The sequence below is a fragment of the Bombina bombina genome, chromosome 12 (genome assembly GCF_027579735.1).
Source record: "Bombina bombina isolate aBomBom1 chromosome 12, aBomBom1.pri, whole genome shotgun sequence".
Classification (NCBI taxonomy): Eukaryota; Metazoa; Chordata; class Amphibia; order Anura; family Bombinatoridae; genus Bombina; species Bombina bombina.
The window spans coordinates 4,548,133-4,566,645 of record NC_069510.1 but is presented as its reverse complement, the minus strand read 5'-3'; the positions used below and the strand labels follow the sequence as shown (position 1 = coordinate 4,566,645).

At 41.9% G+C, this 18,513-nt stretch overlaps 1 protein-coding gene across 1 annotated transcript in view; it reads right to left on the bottom strand.

Moving 5' to 3' along the window:
* C5 (complement C5) overlaps window positions 1-18,513 on the bottom strand; it is a gene marked incomplete in the record, with an annotated part of 397,040 nt that overhangs the window by 365,143 nt on the left and 13,384 nt on the right. The window contains 1 exon segment of the mRNA XM_053695931.1: window positions 9,154-9,346. Coding sequence (XP_053551906.1) covers window positions 9,154-9,346 — 193 coding nt within the window.

The following is an 18,513-nucleotide window of genomic DNA, read 5'->3' as shown; positions in this document are numbered from 1 at the left end:
AATCAAGTTAACAAGCAAATATAAAAAACGGTACTGTGCCTTTAAGAGAAACAAATTTTGTCAGAATTTGAAAAACAGTGAAAAAAATGCAGTAAATCAAACGAAATTTTTACAGTGTATGTAATAGGCTAGCAGAGCATTGCATCCACTTGCAAATGGATGATTAACCCCTTAGTTCAAAAAACGGATCAAAAAAACGAAATAGACTTTTTTTTTTTTTTTTTTTTTAACAGTCACAACCAACTGCCACAGCAAGCTGTGGTCCTACCTTCCCCAGTAAAAGACTTTGGAAAGCCTTTGAGCCCTTTAGAGATGTCCTGTAGCATACAAGGGACTCCTGAGGGAAGCTGATGTCACAGTTTGTAATTTTAACTGCACCAACTGTAACTTTTATACTATAACAGTGGAAAGCCTCAGTAAAACAGTTTCTAGTCAAAATTTAAGCCAGCCATGTGGAAAAAACTAGGCCCCAAAAAATGTTATCACCAATGCATATATAAAAACGATTAAACATGCCAGCAAACGTTTATATTGCAATATCATAAGGTTATTACCCCTGGGAGTAAGCATGATACCAGTCGTTATTAAATCACTGTATTCAGGCTTAACTTACATTAATCCGGTATCGGCAGCATTTTCTAGTGTTTTCCATCTCTAGAAAAAATTATAACTGCACATACCTGATAGCAGAATAAACTGCACGCCATTCTCTCGCTGAAGTTACCTCATCTGTGTAATCCCCTCAAACATATGTGAGAATAGCAATGGATCTTAGTTACAACCTGCTAAGATCATAGAAACCTCAGGCAGATTCTTCTTCTATTTACTGCCTGAGATAAAATAGCACAACTCCGGTACTATTTAAAAATAACAAACTTTTGATTGAAGAAAATAAACTAACTATATTTAACCACTCTCTCCTACAACATCCTAGCTTGTTGAGAGTTGCAAGAGAATGACTGGCTATGACAGTTAGGGGAGGAGCTATATTACAGCTCTGCTGTGGGTGTCCTCTTGCAACTTCCTGTTGGGAATGAGAATATCCCACAAGTAATGGATGATCCGTGGACTGGATACACCTTACAAGAGAAAAAACCTTGATGTATAAAATTTTTCTTAAGGAGACCCTCCAATTTTTTATCCATAGGATCTAGGAAAGCACAACTGTCCTCGACGGGGATAGTTGTACGCTTAGCTAGGGTGGAGACTGCTCCCTCCACCTTAGGAACCATCTGCCACGAGTCCCGTATGGCGGCATCTATGGGAAACATCTTTTTGAAAGCAGGAGGGGGAGAGAACGGCACACCTGGTCTATCCCATTCCTTAGTAATAATTTCCGAAAACCTCTTAGGGACTGGAAAAACATCAGTGTAAACAGGTACTGCAAAGTATTTGTCCATTTTACACAATTTCTCTGGAACCACAATGGGGTCACAGTCATCCAAAGTCGCTAAAACCTCCCTAAGCAATAAGCGGAGGTGTTCAAGCTTAAATTTAAACACTGTCATCTCAGAATCAGACTGAAGTAACGCCTTCCCTGAGTCTGAAATGTCACCCACAGATAGAAGCTCACCTGCCTCGGCTTCTGAGTATTGTGAGGGTATATCGGACACAGGCATTAAAGCGTCAGAAAGCTCTGTATTAGTTCTACCCCAGAGCTGTCTCGCTTTCCTTGTAGCCCTGGCAGTTTGGAGAATACCTCTGAGAGGGTAGCATTCATAACTGCCGCCATGTCTTGTAAGGTAAAAGAATTAGACGCGCTAGATGTACTTGGCGTCACTTGAGCGGGAGTTATAGGTTCTGACACATGGGGAGAGTTAGATGGCATAATCTCCCTCTTTTTAGTCAGAGAATTCCCTGGAGATAAATCTTTAAGCGCCATAATATGGTCTTTATAGTTTATAGAAATTTCAGTACATTTGGTACACATTCTAAGAGGGGGTTCCACAATGGCTTCCAAACATATAGAACAAGGAGTTTCCTCTATGTCAGACATGTTTAACAGATTAGTAATGAGACAAGCAAGCTTGGAAAACATTTTAATAGAGGTGAAACAGCAATTAAACAAAAACGTTACTGTGCCTTTAAGAGAAAAAAACTAGCACTTAAAACTGCAAAACAGTGAAAAAATACAGTAAAATCTTTGACATTTTTACAGTGTGTGTAAGGGACTAAAGCAACATTGCACCCACTTGCAAATGGATGATTAACCCCTTAGGCCCCAAACCGGATTGAAAAAAAGTTAAAAATCAATTGAGCACCTTGCCACAGCTCTGCTGAGGCTCCTACCTGCCCTTAAATACGATTTTGTGCAGAAATAACGCCTTTGAAATGGTTCTCAGATGCCAGAGGACTCTTCTAGGGAAGCTGGATGTCTCAGTCTGTATTAAAACTGCACAGTTAGAGTGCTAAAATAGGCCCCTCCCACCATGTTACTGGATGTTAGAAGGGCCTTAAGAAAATACTCCTAGGAGTATCTGACTAGCCATGTGGAAACTAGGCCCCAAATAAAGACTTATCTCCCTCAGAGAAAAAACGTCCTATTTATGAAATCATGTAAACGTTTTGTCACTAAGTAATATGAATATTAACATGAGTATTACCCTGTTATGTAAGCATGATCCCAGTCGCTGTTAAATCACTGCATCAGGCTTACCTCAAATACACAAGGCTCTGTCAGCATTTTCTAGAACTTATTCCTCTCTCTAGAAAACAGAATTTATGCTTACCTGATAAATTACTTTCTCTTGCGGTGTATCTAGTCCACGGATTCATCCTTACTTGTGGGATATTCTCATTCCCTACAGGAAGTGGCAAAGAGAACACACAGCAGAGCTGTCCATATAGCTCCCCCTCTGGCTCCGCCCCCCAGTCATTCGACCGACGGTTAGGAGAAAAAGGAGAAACCATAGGGTGCAGTGGTGACTGTAGTTTAAACAATAATTTTTAACCTGACTTAATTGCCAGGGCGGGCCGTGGACTGGATACACCGCAAGAGAAAGTAATTTATCAGGTAAGCATAAATTCTGTTTTCTCTTGCAAGGTGTATCCAGTCCACGGATTCATCCTTACTTGTGGGATACCAATACCAAAGCTTTAGGACACGGATGAAGGGAGGGAACAAGACAGGTAACCTAAACGGAAGGCACCACTGCTTGCAAAACCTTTCTCCCAAAAATAGCCTCCGAAGAAGCAAAAGTATCGAATTTGTAAAATTTGGCAAAAGTATGCAGTGAAGACCAAGTCGCTGCCTTACAAATCTGTTCAACAGAAGCCTCATTCTTGAAGGCCCAAGTGGAAGCCACAGCTCTGGTGGAATGAGCTGTAATTCGTTCAGGAGGCTGCTGCCCAGCAGTCTCATAAGCCAATCGGATGATGCTTTTCAACCAGAAGGAAAGAGGTAGCAGTCGCTTTCTGACCTCTCCTCTTACCAGAATAAACAACAAACAAAGATGATGTTTGCCTGAAATCCTTAGTTGCTTGTAAATAGAATTTCAAAGCACGAACCACATCAAGATTGTGTAAAAGCCGTTCCTTCTTAGAAGCTGGATTAGGACACAGGGAAGGAACAATGATTTCCTGGTTAATGTTCTTATTAGAAACAACTTTAGGAAGAAAACCAGGTTTGGTACGTAAAACTACCTTATCTGCATGGAACACCAGATAGGGTGAATTACACTGCAAAGCAGACAATTCAGAAACTCTTCGAGCAGAAGAGATAGCTACCAAAAACAAAACTTTCCAAGATAATAACTTAATATCTATGGAATGTAAAGGTTCAAACGGAACCCCTTGAAGAACTGAAAGAACTAAATTTAGACTCCATGGAGGAGCCACAGGTTTATAGACAGGCTTGATTCTAACTAACGCCTGTGCAAACGCCTGAACATCTGGTACTTCAGCCAGACGCTTGTGTAAAAGGATAGACAGAGCGGATATCTGCCCCTTTAAGGAACTAGCTGATAAACCTTTCTCCAATCCTTCTTGGAGAAAAGGCAGTATCCTTGGAATCCTAATTTTACTCCACGAGTAACCCTTGGATTCACACCAGCAAAGATATTTCCGACCATATCTTATGGTAATTTTCCTTGTGACAGGTTTTCTAGCCTGTATCAGAGTATCTATGACTGATTCAGAGAACCCACGCTTGGATAGAATTGAGCGTTCAATCTCCAAGCAGTCAGCTGCAGAGAAACTAGGTTTGGATGCTTGAATGGACCCTGAATTAGAAGATCCTGCCTCAATGGCAGTGTCCATGGTGGAACAGATGACATGTCCACTAGGTCTGCATACCAAGTCCTGCATGGCCACGCAGGCGCTATCAGAATTACCGAGGCCTTCTCCTGTTTGATTCTGGCTATCAGCCGATGAAGAAGGGGAAACGGTGGAAAGACATAGGCCAGATTGAAGATATAAAAAACTACAAATCTAACACCACATTCACTTTACCCTCCCGTGGAGATGCTACTTGTTAGAGCGGCAAAGAGAATGACTGGGGGGCGGAGCCAGAGGGGGAGCTATATGGACAGCTCTGCTGTGTGTTCTCTTTGCCACTTCCTGTAGGGAATGAGAATATCCCACAAGTAAGGATGAATCCGTGGACTGGATACACCTTGCAAGAGAAATAAAAATACTGAACATACCTCAAAGCAGGTAATCTGCAGGCCGTTCCCCCAACTGAAGTTTTCCCATATTCATCAGTTATGTGTGAGAACAGCAATGGACCTTAGTTACAAACCGCTAAGATCATCAAATCTCCAGGCAGAATTCTTCTTCTAATTTCTGCCTGAGAGAAAAACAGTACAACGCTGGTACCGTTTAAAAATAACAAACTCTTGATTGAAGGTAAAACTACACTAAGTCACCACATATCTCTTGATACTTCCTTTCTTGTTGAGAGTTGCAAGAGAATGACTAGGGGTGGCAGTTAGGGGAGGAGCTATATAGACAGCTCTGCTGTGGGTGTCCTCTTGCAACTTCCTGTTGGGAAGGAGAATATCCCACAAGTAATGGATGAACCTGTGGACTGGATACACCTTACAAGAGAAATGTACGTTTAAACCTAACACCCTAACATATAATATATGATAATATGATAATTTTATTCAGTGCAGTTTAGCAAATGTTTTTGTTTATTAAACTTAGTTTGATGATGATACAATCTATAATATTAGGTTTATAATGCTGTTTCTCATTTAAAGTCTTCATTTCCAAGCTTTAAAAATAATGTATTAGGTGTTATTTATGTCAATTTTGAGAGGGGCCTGGAACCTATCTCCCTCACTTCCCATTGACTTACATTATAAACTGGGTTTCAATTTACAACGGTTTTGATTTACAACCATTCCTTCTGGAACCTAACCCCGGCGTAAACTGAGGGCTACCTGTACAATAAAATTAAATTAACAAAATACAATTATCAAAAAAAAATAAACACAAAATTACACAGAATAAAAAAAGAAATTATCAAAAATAAAAACAAATAACTCCTAATCTAATAGCCCAATAAAAAAACAACCTCCCCCCCAAAAAAAATAAAAACCCTAGCCTACACTAAACTGCCAATGGCCCTTAAAAGGGCCTTTTGCAGGGCATTGCCCCAAAGAAATCAGCTCTTTTACTTGTAAAAAGAATACAAGCAACCCCCAACAGTAAAACCCACCACCCACACAACCAAACCCCCCAAATAAAACCTTAACTAAATAAACCTAATCTCCCATTGCCCTGAAAAGGGCATTTTTATGGGCATTGCCCTTAAAAGGGAATTTAGCTCTTTTACATTGCCCAAAACCGTAAGCTAAAAATAAAACCCACCCAATAAACCCTTAAAAAAACCTAACACTAACCCCTGACGATCCACTTACAGTTTTTGAAGACCGGACATCCATCCTCATCCAGGTGGCAGAAGTCCTCATCGAAGCCGGCAGAAGTCTTCATCCAAGCGGGCAGAAGTCCTCCTCGAAGCCGGCAGAAGTCTTCATCCAAGCAGGCAGAAGTCTTCATCCAGACGGCATCTTCTATCTTCATCCATCTGGCGCGGAGCGGGTCCATCTTCAAGACATCCGGCGCGAAGCATCCTCTTCTTACGACGGTTGCTGAAGAATGAAATTTTCCTTTAAATGATGTCATCCAAGATGGCGTCCCTTACATTCCGATTGGCTGATAGAATTCTATCAGCCAATAGGAATTGGCTGATAGAATTCTATCAGCCAATAGGAATTAAGGGGGAAAATCCTATTGGCTGTTGCAATCAGCCAATAGAATTGAGCTTTCATCCTATTGGCTAATCCAATCAGCCAATAGGATTGAGCTTGCATTCTATTGGCTGATTGGAATTTCAATTACATATTTCAATTACAAACAAGGTTTTCGTCAGGTCTAAACTCTTCATATGACCTGATAAATTTTTGGAATTAATGGAAGTGAGGACATTTGTCCATCCAATATTCAATACCAAGTAATAATCATTCTGAATAAATCACCACCAATTGGTAAGAAAACAATAAATAATAAGAAAGAAAAAAGAAAAATGAAAAATTAACATTATATGTTTAGGCTACTCAATATTTTTGGGGATAAACAGATGTATTAATTATATGTGGACTAGCTACATACCATCCATACAGTTAGTGAGTAAGACCAATGGCTATGTACATAATAAAATAAAGTAGAGAAAACATAGACATTAATGAATGACCCGCAGCTTGTGAAATATTTTTTATTTCCTTTAAATAGCCCATGAGCACTAGAGGAGGTATAGAGCTATGAGTACGGCACCACTGCCGAAACGCGTTAGCTTTGTCTAGAGCTGAAGGGCACATGTACTGTTGCTATGTGTTTACGTTGTTTTATGAAGATTTTGAATAAACTTCTGTGCTTTTAAGTTGCTGCCGCTCCGGACTTTTTCCGTGTATATCCTTGAGGCCATTTGGGAGTGCGGGCAGCCCTGTTTCCTGGAAGGTGTGCTAATTCACTTTTTGGAAATCCCTCCCCTGGGTACTAGCCTATCACGGAGCGCTTTACATCCTTGGTTAATTCCTTACCCCCTAGAAGCCGGCCCACGTGAGTGTGTGTCTCTCTACGTCAGCTTGGAGCAGAGGAGGATGTTTCTACAACGGCGTCGGAGCCGCAACTGAAAAAGGCAAAGGCTTGTAAGAGTGGAGTGTCTCCAAGCCAGGAACTGCCGAAATTACTACATCCAGCCTAGGAGAGGGGTCTCTTTAAGGGCGTCCTTGCACTGACGGGTAAGAGAGAGAGACCGTGAAGAGAGGGGGTAAGTAGGAGCAAGCATCATAAAGTGTACCGCACATTGCCAGCTATACACCTGTGATAGGGATGCAAGTTAAGAACCTAACGGTTATGGAACTTTGGCTAACCAGTGACAACAGGTACATTTAAAGGTCTCCTTGCAGTGGGGAATTTGTTGTTTCTGCGCAGTAATACAAACCTGACGTGCTGTATAACCTTTAGTGGCGCAGTAATACAAACCTGACGTGCTGTATAACTTTTAGCGTGCAGTAATACAAACCTGACGCGCTGTATAACCTTTATCGGCTCAGTAATACAAACCTGACGTGCTGTATAACCTTTAGTGGATCAGTAATACAAACCTGACGTGCTGTATAACCTTTAGCGGCACAGTAATACAAACCTGACATGCTGTATAACCTTTAGTGGATCAGTAATACAAACCTGACGTGCTGTATAACCTTTAGTGGATCAGTAATACAAATCTGCACACACTGCAACATGTGTATCTCATAAGTGTCCAGGAAAACATGGCTGAGGTGGCAACCCTAATAATGAGAGAGATCTGTGTCACGATAATGAAGGTGTCACGGATACCGGGCTGCAAGGGTTAAATCCCTACAACGTCACCCCTGTTGTTTCTCAGTGGTTTGGGGCTCCTCAGAGCAACCACAATCTCTGGAAGCTTTTGTTTGCTTGTTTTGTGTTCTAAACTTGTTAAGAGAAGAACTGTTGTATGACCGGGAAAACCCTCCTAGGCTGGCCGGGCTCCTGGAACTGCCAGTCGGCTGCCTCACGACGGACACCCGCCTAACCCCTCTCAGGCTGGTCGGGCTCCTGGAACTCCCGGTCGGCCACAGAACAGCAGGACACCCACTAACTTTACCCCTGGTCGCTCCAGCAACCATGTGCCCCAGAGCTCCGCTCTTTTGGGGATTAGTAGCCCCTAGGGAGGACAAGAGGTTGGGGAATTACCGGAGGGGAGCTCCTTTGGGAACCAGGGGTTTTTGACACCCCTAACCCCATAACTTCAACGGGCTGTATCTCCGGTCCCCAGTGACAAATCATGCTTTTTGGACTGTGGCATCTGGGGACCGAGAGCTTTAAAATGAAACCCTGGAAGTGCTGCCACTCTCACGGGATCACACCAAAACCACCACCCCTGTGACCTGGGATTCTGTGGGACTGTGGCTGCTATGGAGGTGCCGGTCTGTCTGGAGGGGCGGGAATGGCGGGAAAATTGTGGGATTGTCCAGTATCTTATCAAGATGAGCTTTGTGTATAAAAGGAGTGTGTGTTTTCAATAAAATCAGTTCCTGTTTCACCTGAATGCTAGTCTGTCTAGTTATTTGGATGGGCTCCTGCTAAAATCACTTTCCTGGGCTACATAGCAGCCTGTTCCAGGCAGAGGAAGGACCCTCTGGCAGAGCTACCTAGTCTGAGTAGCCGGAGTCTGTCCCAGGGTGGGACATTGAACACTGGTCCTGTCGGGCATCAGGGGTTGCTACAGGTTGTGGTCACTTGCCAGCTACATAGCTGCAGTCGACAGGGAGGAAGCAGGACCTGTTTGGCGTAGCTACCCAGTCAGGGTAAATGGGGTATCCGTCACAGAAGGAAAGTGTTGTATTATACTGGAATGAATCAATGTTAAAAGACTGTTGTTATTCGGGTTATATGCTGAAAACTCACTGTTAGATTTGCTGGACTACTGCTGTGATCTTTAAATAAAAGGGCCACAGGCCTTTCACACTTGACTAGAAGGCTATGCAGATAGAGTCCCAGTCAGACAGGCAGTCTGTTACATGGTGTAAAGGTTTAGATTTGGTATTTGGTAGGAATTCTATTTTGCAGCTTAAATAAAATCAAATCAGAATGGCATTTGTGCAAACATATATATATACGTACCATTAGATTTACTTTTCCCTGGAAACTGTTGCCAGAGGTCAATACCAGATGCTGAGAAGCATAAACTTTTTTTTTATCTGGGAAACTTCTTGCAGAAATCTCTATGTTAATGTTTCCTTCTTGCCCAAACATCTGAACAACCACTGTTTCCGAAGCGCCAATACGCCATAATTTAGGTCCTGTTATAACATACCTGTAAAAAAAAAAAAGGGCTGCATGTAAATTCTTTGTTGATGATGTGAAATATAATTTGTCCCATTTTATATCTCAGCATGTCAGATGCACCTGTTCAGTTTAGGGTTACCACTTCAGCCATGTTAAAGGGACAGTCAACCCAAATTTTAAAATAGGTAATTCCTATAAAGTTGCTAACGATTTTTTGTTTGCACTGTAGCCTAATTTACTAGCCTAAATCGTTTATAAGCATTACTACTTACTTGTTTCTTACTTGCTGTTTAAAATGCCCGCCTGCCCCCTCCCATATTTCGTCATCATGATCGTCAGGATGTTCAGTGTCCAGCTCTAACTCGGCTAATTCTCGTCCTTCCTCGCTCCTGTGTTTTTGCGCATGCGCATTGCGCCGCTAACACTGTAGGGGGAAGGAACTCAAAATCCTCTCTCATGTTCCTAGACGTCTGTTATTTCAAGCGTGCCAGTGTGCAGGGTCGGCTCTAAGGGGGGGCATTGGGGGGCAATGCCCCCCCAAATGGAATGATGTGCCCCCCAGGGCAAAAGAAGTGATTTAAAAAAAAATAAAAATTTTTTTTACATTTTAAAAGTGACAGAATGTCCAGGGTCCCAAATGTCGCATCAACATTTGCAGCAACTGGACCCTGGAGATCCGCCACTGGAGGGCCCAGCTAATCTCTTTACTCTCCTCTATTTACAACCAAATAACAAATAAAGTTGCATTTCCCTGCTGGTGCTCTCACAGTTAACCTAGGGCTTGCAATGCCCCTCCTCCTGCTAGCCCACTTACTACAGAGCTGAAGTGAGATGATGACATCATCAGACCTCTGCAGGAAGTGCTGGGAGAAGCTAACAGTCAGCGAGAGGGAAGGCAGAAGTAATTTTGTGAAAACACAGCCGTATAACCAATGTGTGTGTGAGCGTAGTATCCCTTCCCTATTGTGATTTATATCCTGGCAGCCACCGATAAAGAAGCAAATTGGGAATTCCTTGGTTTCCCCACTGCAGGTCACACAAAACAAGTGTGCATTGTGCCTGCTTTATCTGCAGTGATCAGTGTAAAATGTGTGTCAGATTATAGGTGCTCAAATACACACTCTTCAAATGTAGCTCTATACTGTGTGTGTGCTGGTAAATATCATTAATAATATCTGTACAAGTAATGTTCTGCTTGGCACTCAAACTTATTGTCACGTAAAAGCTTATTTGATCATTAGTAGGGTCTTTGGTAGAGCTACACATGCAAACAGTGTCCACTGGCTGTGACATATGTGGGAGACATTCCTGAGATATGACAAATGTAACCCCTGCACTGCCATAAATCTGGTAAATGTAACTGCTGCAGCACTGCCATACATTTTATAAATGTAACCCCTATACTCCTTGAGATATGACACATGTAACCGCTGCACTTCCAGAAATATAAACAAATCTAACTCCTGCACAGCCAGAGATCTGATAAATGTAACCCCTGGACTGTCACAGTAGGTCTGCTCTTATTTTGAATCTCATACATGCTTTTTAAATGCGTGCCCCCTCGTGGAAAAAAAATGCCCCCCCATTTCATTCGTTCTGGAGCCGACCCTGCCAGTGTGCAGTCATTATAGTCTGTGAAGTCTCCGGCTGCAGTTTCGTTTCATCTCTTGTACCTAGGAACATGAGAAAGGATTTTGAGTTCCTTCCCCCTACAGTGTTAGGGGCGCAATGCGCATGCACAAAAAGACAGGAGCGAGGAAGGACAAGAATTAGCCGAGTTAGAGCTGGACACTGAACATCTTGACGATCATGATGACGAAATATGGGAGGGGGCAGGCGGGCATTTTAAACAGCAAGTAAGAAACAAGTAAGTAGTAATGCTTATAAACGATTTAGGCTAGTAAATTAGGCTACAGTGCAAACTAATAATCATTAGCAACTTTATAGGAGTTACCTATTTGAAAATTTGGTTTGACTGTCCCTTTAACCTAGACAGTTGTCATCCTCCCTGCAGCACGTGTAACTCACAACTGCGCAGGTAGCAACTCTAGTTCAGTTTGGCTTTCTGTAATACAGAGCATGGCTTTATGTTTAGTAAGTGGTGCTAGGGACCGAAGCACAAAAACGGGCTCAGTTTGTTCGTCTAATTGGAAACAAACCAAATCACAATGAAGATGGCACCTTCATGAACCCATCATTACACACACAAACGTGCTTACGGTAAGTTATGGTCACTATTAGAGAAAAACGTCATTCATCATGAAAAAAAGAAATTATTTCACTTTGTCTAAGGTCGGTACCTATAGTCATTCGATTTGGCTGAATTTTGACAACATTATTTATTTGTTAATTGGCCTATTCTTCTCTGCATAGGTTGTCATGTGTTTATTTAGTGCCTAATGTCTGTGTAAATAAAGACAAAATCTACAGAGAGGAGATAAAACAGTTACTCAGCAGTCAACAGAGCCATAAACCTAAAAGAAAAGCCATAAACCTAAACAGAGAAAGTCCACTCACTACAAATAATATCTCAAGGGGATGGTAAACCGTGAGCTTGCACTATAAGATACTACATTATCTGAGCTTGCACTATAAGATACTACATTATCTGAGCTTGCACTATAAGATACTACATTATCTGAGCTTGCACTATAAGATACTACTTTATCTGAGCTTGCACTATACAATGTTACATTATCTGAGCTTGCACTATAAGATGTTACATTATCTGAGCTTGCACTATAAGATACTACATTATCTGAGCTTGCACTATAAGATGTTACATTATCTGAGCTTGCACTATAAGATACTACATTATCTGAGCTTGCACTATAAGATACTACATTATCTGAGCTTGCACTATAAGATACTACATTATCTGAGCTTGCACTATAAGATGTTACATTATCTGAGCTTGCACTATAATATGTTACATTATCTGAGCTTGCACTATAAGATACAACATTATCTGAGCTTGCACTATAAGATGTTACATTATCTGAGCTTGCACTATAAGATACTACATTATCTGAGCTTGCACTATAATATGTTACATTATCTGAGCTTGCACTATAAGATACTACATTATCTGAGCTTGCACTATAAGATGTTACATTATCTGAGCTTGCACTATAAGATACTAAGGCCTAGATTTGGAGTTTGGCGGTAGCCGTGAAAACCAGCGTTAGAGGCTCCTAACGCTGGTTTTAGCCTACCTCCGGTATTTGGAGTCACTCAAAAAAGGGTCTAACGCTCACTTTTCAGCCGCGACTTTTCCATACCGCAGATCCCCTTACGTCAATTGCGTATCCTATCTTTTCAATGGGATTTTTCTAACTCCGGTATTTAGAGTCGTGTCTGAAGTGAGCGTTAGAATTCTAATGACAAAACTCCAGCCGCAGAAAAAAGTCAGTAGTTAAGAGCTTTCTGGGCTAACGCCGGTTCATAAAGCTCTTAACTACTGTACTCTAAAGTACACTAACACCCATAAACTACCTATGTACCCCTAAACCGAGGCCCCCCCACATCGCCGCCACTCAAATAAATTTTTTTAACCCCTAATCTGCCGACCGCCACCTACTTTATCCTTATGTACCCCTAATCTGCTGCCCCTAACATTGCCGACCCCTATATTATATTTATTAACCCCTAACCTGCCCCCCACAACGTCGCAGCCAGCTACCTACACTTATTAACCCCTAATCTGCCGTCCGCACGCCGCTGCAGCCAGCTACATTATCCCTATGTACCCCTAATCTGCTGCCCTAACATCGCCGACCCCTATATTATATTTATTAACCCCTAACCTGCCCCCCACAACGTCGCCGCCACCTACCTACAATAATTAACCCCTAATCTGCCGACCGCAAAGAGCCGCCACCTACATTATAGCTATGTACCCCTAATCTGCTGCCCCTAACACCGCCGACCCCTATATTATATTTATTAACCCCTAATCTGCCCCCCACAACGTCGCCTCCACCTGCCTACACTTATTAACCCCTAATCTGCCGAGCGGACTGCACCGCTATCATAATAAAGTTATTAACCCCTAATCCGCCTCACTAACCCTATAATAAATAGTATTAACCCCTAATCTGCCCTCCCTAACATCGCCGACACCTAACTTCAAACATTAACCCCTAATCTGCCGACTGGAGCTCACCGCTATTCTAATAAATGTATTAACCCCTAAAGCTAAGTCTAACCCTAACACTAACACCCCCCTAACTTAAATATAATTTAAATCTAACGAAATAAATGAACTCTTATTAAATAAATTATTCCTATTTAAAGCTAAATACTTACCTGTAAAATAAATCCTAATATAGCTACAATATAAATTATAATTATATTATAGCTATTTTAGGATTAATATTTATTTTACAGGTAACTTTGTATTTATTTTAACCAGGTACAATAGCTATTAAATAGTTAAGAACTATTTAATAGCTAAAATAGTTAAAATAATTACAAACTTACCTGTAAAATAAATCCTAACCTAAGTTACAATTAAACCTAACACTATACTATCATTAAATTAATTAAATAAAATACCTACAATTACCTACAATTAAACCTAACACTACACTATCAATACATTAATTAAATACAATACCTAAAAATAACTACAATGAAATAAACTAACTAAAGTACAAAAAATAAAAAAGAACTAAGTTAAAAAAAATAAAAAAATATTTACAAACATAAGAAAAATCTTACAACAATTTTAAACTAATTACACCTACTCTAAGCCCCCTAATAAAATAACAAAGACCCCCAAAATAAAAAATGCCCTACCCTATTCTAAATTACTAAAGTTCAAAGCTCTTTTACCTTACCAGCCCTGAACAGGGCCCTTTGCGGGGCATGCCCCAAAGAATTCAGCTCTTTTGCCTGTAAAAAAAAAAAACATACAATACCCCCCCCCCAACATTACAACCCACCTCCCACATACCCCTAATCTAACCCAAACCCCCCTTAAATAAACCTAACACTAAGCCCCTGAAGATCTTCCTACCTTGTCTTCACCTCACCGGGTATCACACCGATCCGTCCTGGCTCCGATATCTTCATCCAACTCAAGAGGGGGCTAGACATCCATCATCCGATGGCTGAAGAAGTCCAGAAGAGGGTCCAAAGTCTTCATCCTATCCAGGAAGAAGAGTAGATCCGGATCTTCTTCCAAGCGGCATCTTCTATCTTCATCCGATGAGGACCGGCTCCATCCTGAAGACCTCCACCGCGGACCCATCTTCATCCGGCGACGTCCAACTGAAGAATGACGGTTCCTTTAAGGGACGTCATCCAAGATGGCATCCCTCAAATTCCGATTGGCTGATAGGATTCTATCAGCCAATCGGAATTAAGGTATGAATAATAATATATATTCCATCAGCCAATCAGATTGAGCTCGCATTCTATTGGTTGTTCCGATCAGCCAATAGAATGCGAGCTCAATCTGATTGGCTGATTGGATCAGCCAATCGGATTGAACTTGATTCTGATTAGCTGATTCCATCAGCCAATCAGAATTTTCCTACCTTAATTCCGATTGGCTGATAGAATCCTATCAGCCAATCGGAATTCGAGGGACGCCATCTTGGATGACGTCCCTTAAAGGAACCGTCATTCTTCAGTTGGACGTCGCCGGATGAAGATGGGTCCGCGGTGGAGGTCTTCAGGATGGAGCCGGTCCTCATCGGATGAAGATAGAAGATGCCGCTTGGAAGAAGATGGTTGCCGGTCCGGATCTACTCTTCTTCCCGGATAGGATGAAGACTTTGGACCCTCTTCTGGACTTCTTCAGCCATCGGATGATGGATGTCTAGCCCCCTCTTGGGTTGGATGAAGATATCGGAGCCAGGACGGATCAGTGTGATACCCGGTGAGGTGAAGACAAGGTAGGAAGATCTTCAGGGGCTTAGTGTTAGGTTTATTTAAGGGGGGTTTGGGTTAGATTAGGGGTATGTGGGTGGTGGGTTGTAATGTTGGGGGGGGGGGTATTGTATGTTTTATTTTACAGGCAAAAGAGCTGAATTCTTTGGGGCATGCCCCGCAAAGGGCCCTGTTCAGGGCTGGTAAGGTAAAAGAGCTTTGAACTTTAGTAATTTAGAATAGGGTAGGGCATTTTTTATTTTGGGGGGCTTTGTTATTTTATTAGGGGGCTTAGAGTAGGTGTAATTAGTTTAAAATTGTTGTAAGATTTTCCTTATGTTTGTAAATATTTTTTTATTTTTTGTAACTTAGTTCTTTTTTATTTTTTGTACTTTAGTTAGTTTATTTCATTGTAGTTATTTGTAGATATTGTATTTAATTAATGTATTGATAGTGTAGTGTTAGGTTTAATTGTAGGTAATTGTAGATATTTTATTTAATTAATTTAATGATAATGTAGTGTTAGGTTTAATTGTAACTTAGGTTAGGATTTATTTTACAGGTAAGTATTTAGCTTTAAATAGGAATAATTTATTTAATAAGAGATAATTAATTTCGTTAGATTAAAATTATATTTAACTTAGGGGGGTGTTAGTGTTAGGGTTAGACTTAGCTTTAGGGTTTAATACATTTATTAGAATAGCGGTGAGCTCCAGTCGGCAGATTAGGGGTTAATAATTGAAGTTAGGTGTCGGCGATGTTAGGGAGGGCAGATTAGGGGTTAATACTATTTATTATAGGGTTAGTGAGGCGGATTAGGGGTTAATAACTTTATTATAGTAGCGCTCAGGTCCGGTCGGTAGATTAGGGGTTAATAAATGTAGGCAGGTGGAGGCGACATTGTGGGGGGCAGATTAGGGGTTAATAAATATAATATAGGGGTCGGCGGTGTTAGGGGCAGCAGATTAGGGGTACATAGGGATAATGTAAGTAGCGGCGGTTTACGGAGCGGCAGATTAGGGGTTAATAATAATATGCAGGGGTCAGCGATAGCGGGGGCGGCAGATTAGGGGTTAATAAGTGTAAGGTTAGGGGTGTTTAGACTCGGGGTACATGTTAGAGTGTTAGGTGCAGACGTAGGAAGTGTTTCCGCATAGCAAACAATGGGGCTGCGTTAGGAGCTGAACGCGGCTTTTTTGCAGGTGTTAGGTTTTTTTTCAGCTCAAACAGCCCCATTGTTTCCTATGGGGGAATCGTGCACGAGCACGTTTTTGAGGCTGGCCGCGTCCGTAAGCAACTCTGGTATCGAGAGTTGAAGCTGCGTTAAATATGCTCTACGCTCCTTTTTTGGAGCCTAACGCAGCCTTTATGTGGACTCTCAATACCAGAGTTATTTTTATGGTGCGGCCAGAAAAAAGCCAGCGTTAGCTACGCGGGTCCTTACCGACAAAACTCTAAATCTAGCCGTAAATTATCTGAGCTTGCACTATAAGATACAACATTATCTGAGCTTGCACAATAAAATACTACATTATCTGAGCTTGCACTATAAGATGTTACATTATCTGAGCTTGCACTATAAGATGTTACAGAATCGCGGGATCGTATGTTACGTGACAAATTTCAACATTTGACGATCTTGACGCTTTGATAACTAGACAGAATCAAAGTAAGCATATTACCTATATATAAATTTAACAGTTGATATACTCTGCAAATTTACCTTTTTGTTCTTTTTTCACAGGTTTTTTAAACAATTTTTTGTTTTCAACTATTGTACTCCCATCTATTTACTGACACAATTATGGTCATCTGAAAGGGACCTGGAATTCACCTCACTATTTCATTTGATTTCCTTTTGAACACTGAGATTCACATTAGAACACTAAGATCAACCTTCCCTTGATCCTACCTCCCCATCCAACTACCACCCTATTTCCCTCCTCCCTCTTGCTTCAAAGCTTCTCGAAAAACTAGTATATGCACGCCTATCCCATTTCCTTACGTTAAACTCCCTTCTCGTCCCTAACACTCCACAGAGACAGCTATTGTTAAGGTCACCAACGACCTACTTACAGCAAAATCAAAAGGCCACTTCTCTCTGCTTATCCTCCTTGATCTGTCTGCAGCCTTTGACACTGTCGACCACCCTCTTTTGCTCCAAATCCTCCAATCCTTCGGCATCTGTGACACAGCCCTTTCGTGGCTCTCTTCCTACCTATCAAACCGTACCTTCAGTGTAGCCTTCTCTGGGGCCTCCTCTGCCCCGTCACCACTTTCTGTCGGAGTACCGCAAGGCTCTGTCCTCGGTCCCCTTCTCTTCTCAATCTATACGTCATCACTAGGTTCCCTAATTAAGTCCTATGGTTTCCAATATCATTTGTATTCTGACACCCAAATCTACCTCTCTGCACCAGACCTACCTCCTTCCTTACTAACCCTGTGTCACTAACTGTCTTTCTCACATCTCTTCCTGGATGTCCTCTCACTACCTCAAGCTAAATCTCTCCAAAACTGAGCTCCTCATTTTCCCCCCTTCTTCCAAAATCTCCACCCCCAATATCTCTATAACTGTTGACAACTCCATCATTACCCCTACCCCGCATGCCCGATGTCTCGGGTCACATTTGAATCAGATCTTTCCTTCACTCCTCACATTCAGTCCTTGGCTACAGCCTGCCGCTTCCACCTTAAAAACATCTCTAAAATTAGACACTTCCTTACACAAGACGCAACTAAGATTTTAATCAACTCTCTCATTCTTTCCCACCTTGATTACTGCAACTATGTCCTCTCTGGTCTCCCCACCTGCCGCCTAGCACCTTTACAATCCATAATAAATGCCTCTGCCAGACTCATCTTCCTTACACATCGCTCTTCATCTGCTGCTCCTCTCTGCCAATCCCTTCACTGGCTTCCTCTTACCTCTAGGATCAAACACAAAATTCTCACTCTGACATACAAAGCCCTCAACTGCACTGCACCCCCCTACATCTCAGACCTTGTCTTCAGATACTCTCCCTCCCGTCCCCTTCGCTCTGCTCACGACCTCCTACTCTCCTGCTCTCTTGTCACCTCATCACACTCCCGTTTACAGGACTTCTCCAGACTGGCTCCCATCTTGTGGAACTCTCTGCCTCGCCCCACAAGACTCTCCCCTAGTTTTAACAGCTTGAAGCGCTCCCTAAAGACTCTACTGTTCAGGGATGCATACAACCTACGCTAACCTTAACTTATACCAGTTCCACTCCTCCATTGCTATCCCCTGAACCCCCTTAAGTCCAGCTGTTTGTAGATCACCTTCTTAAGAGCTAATTA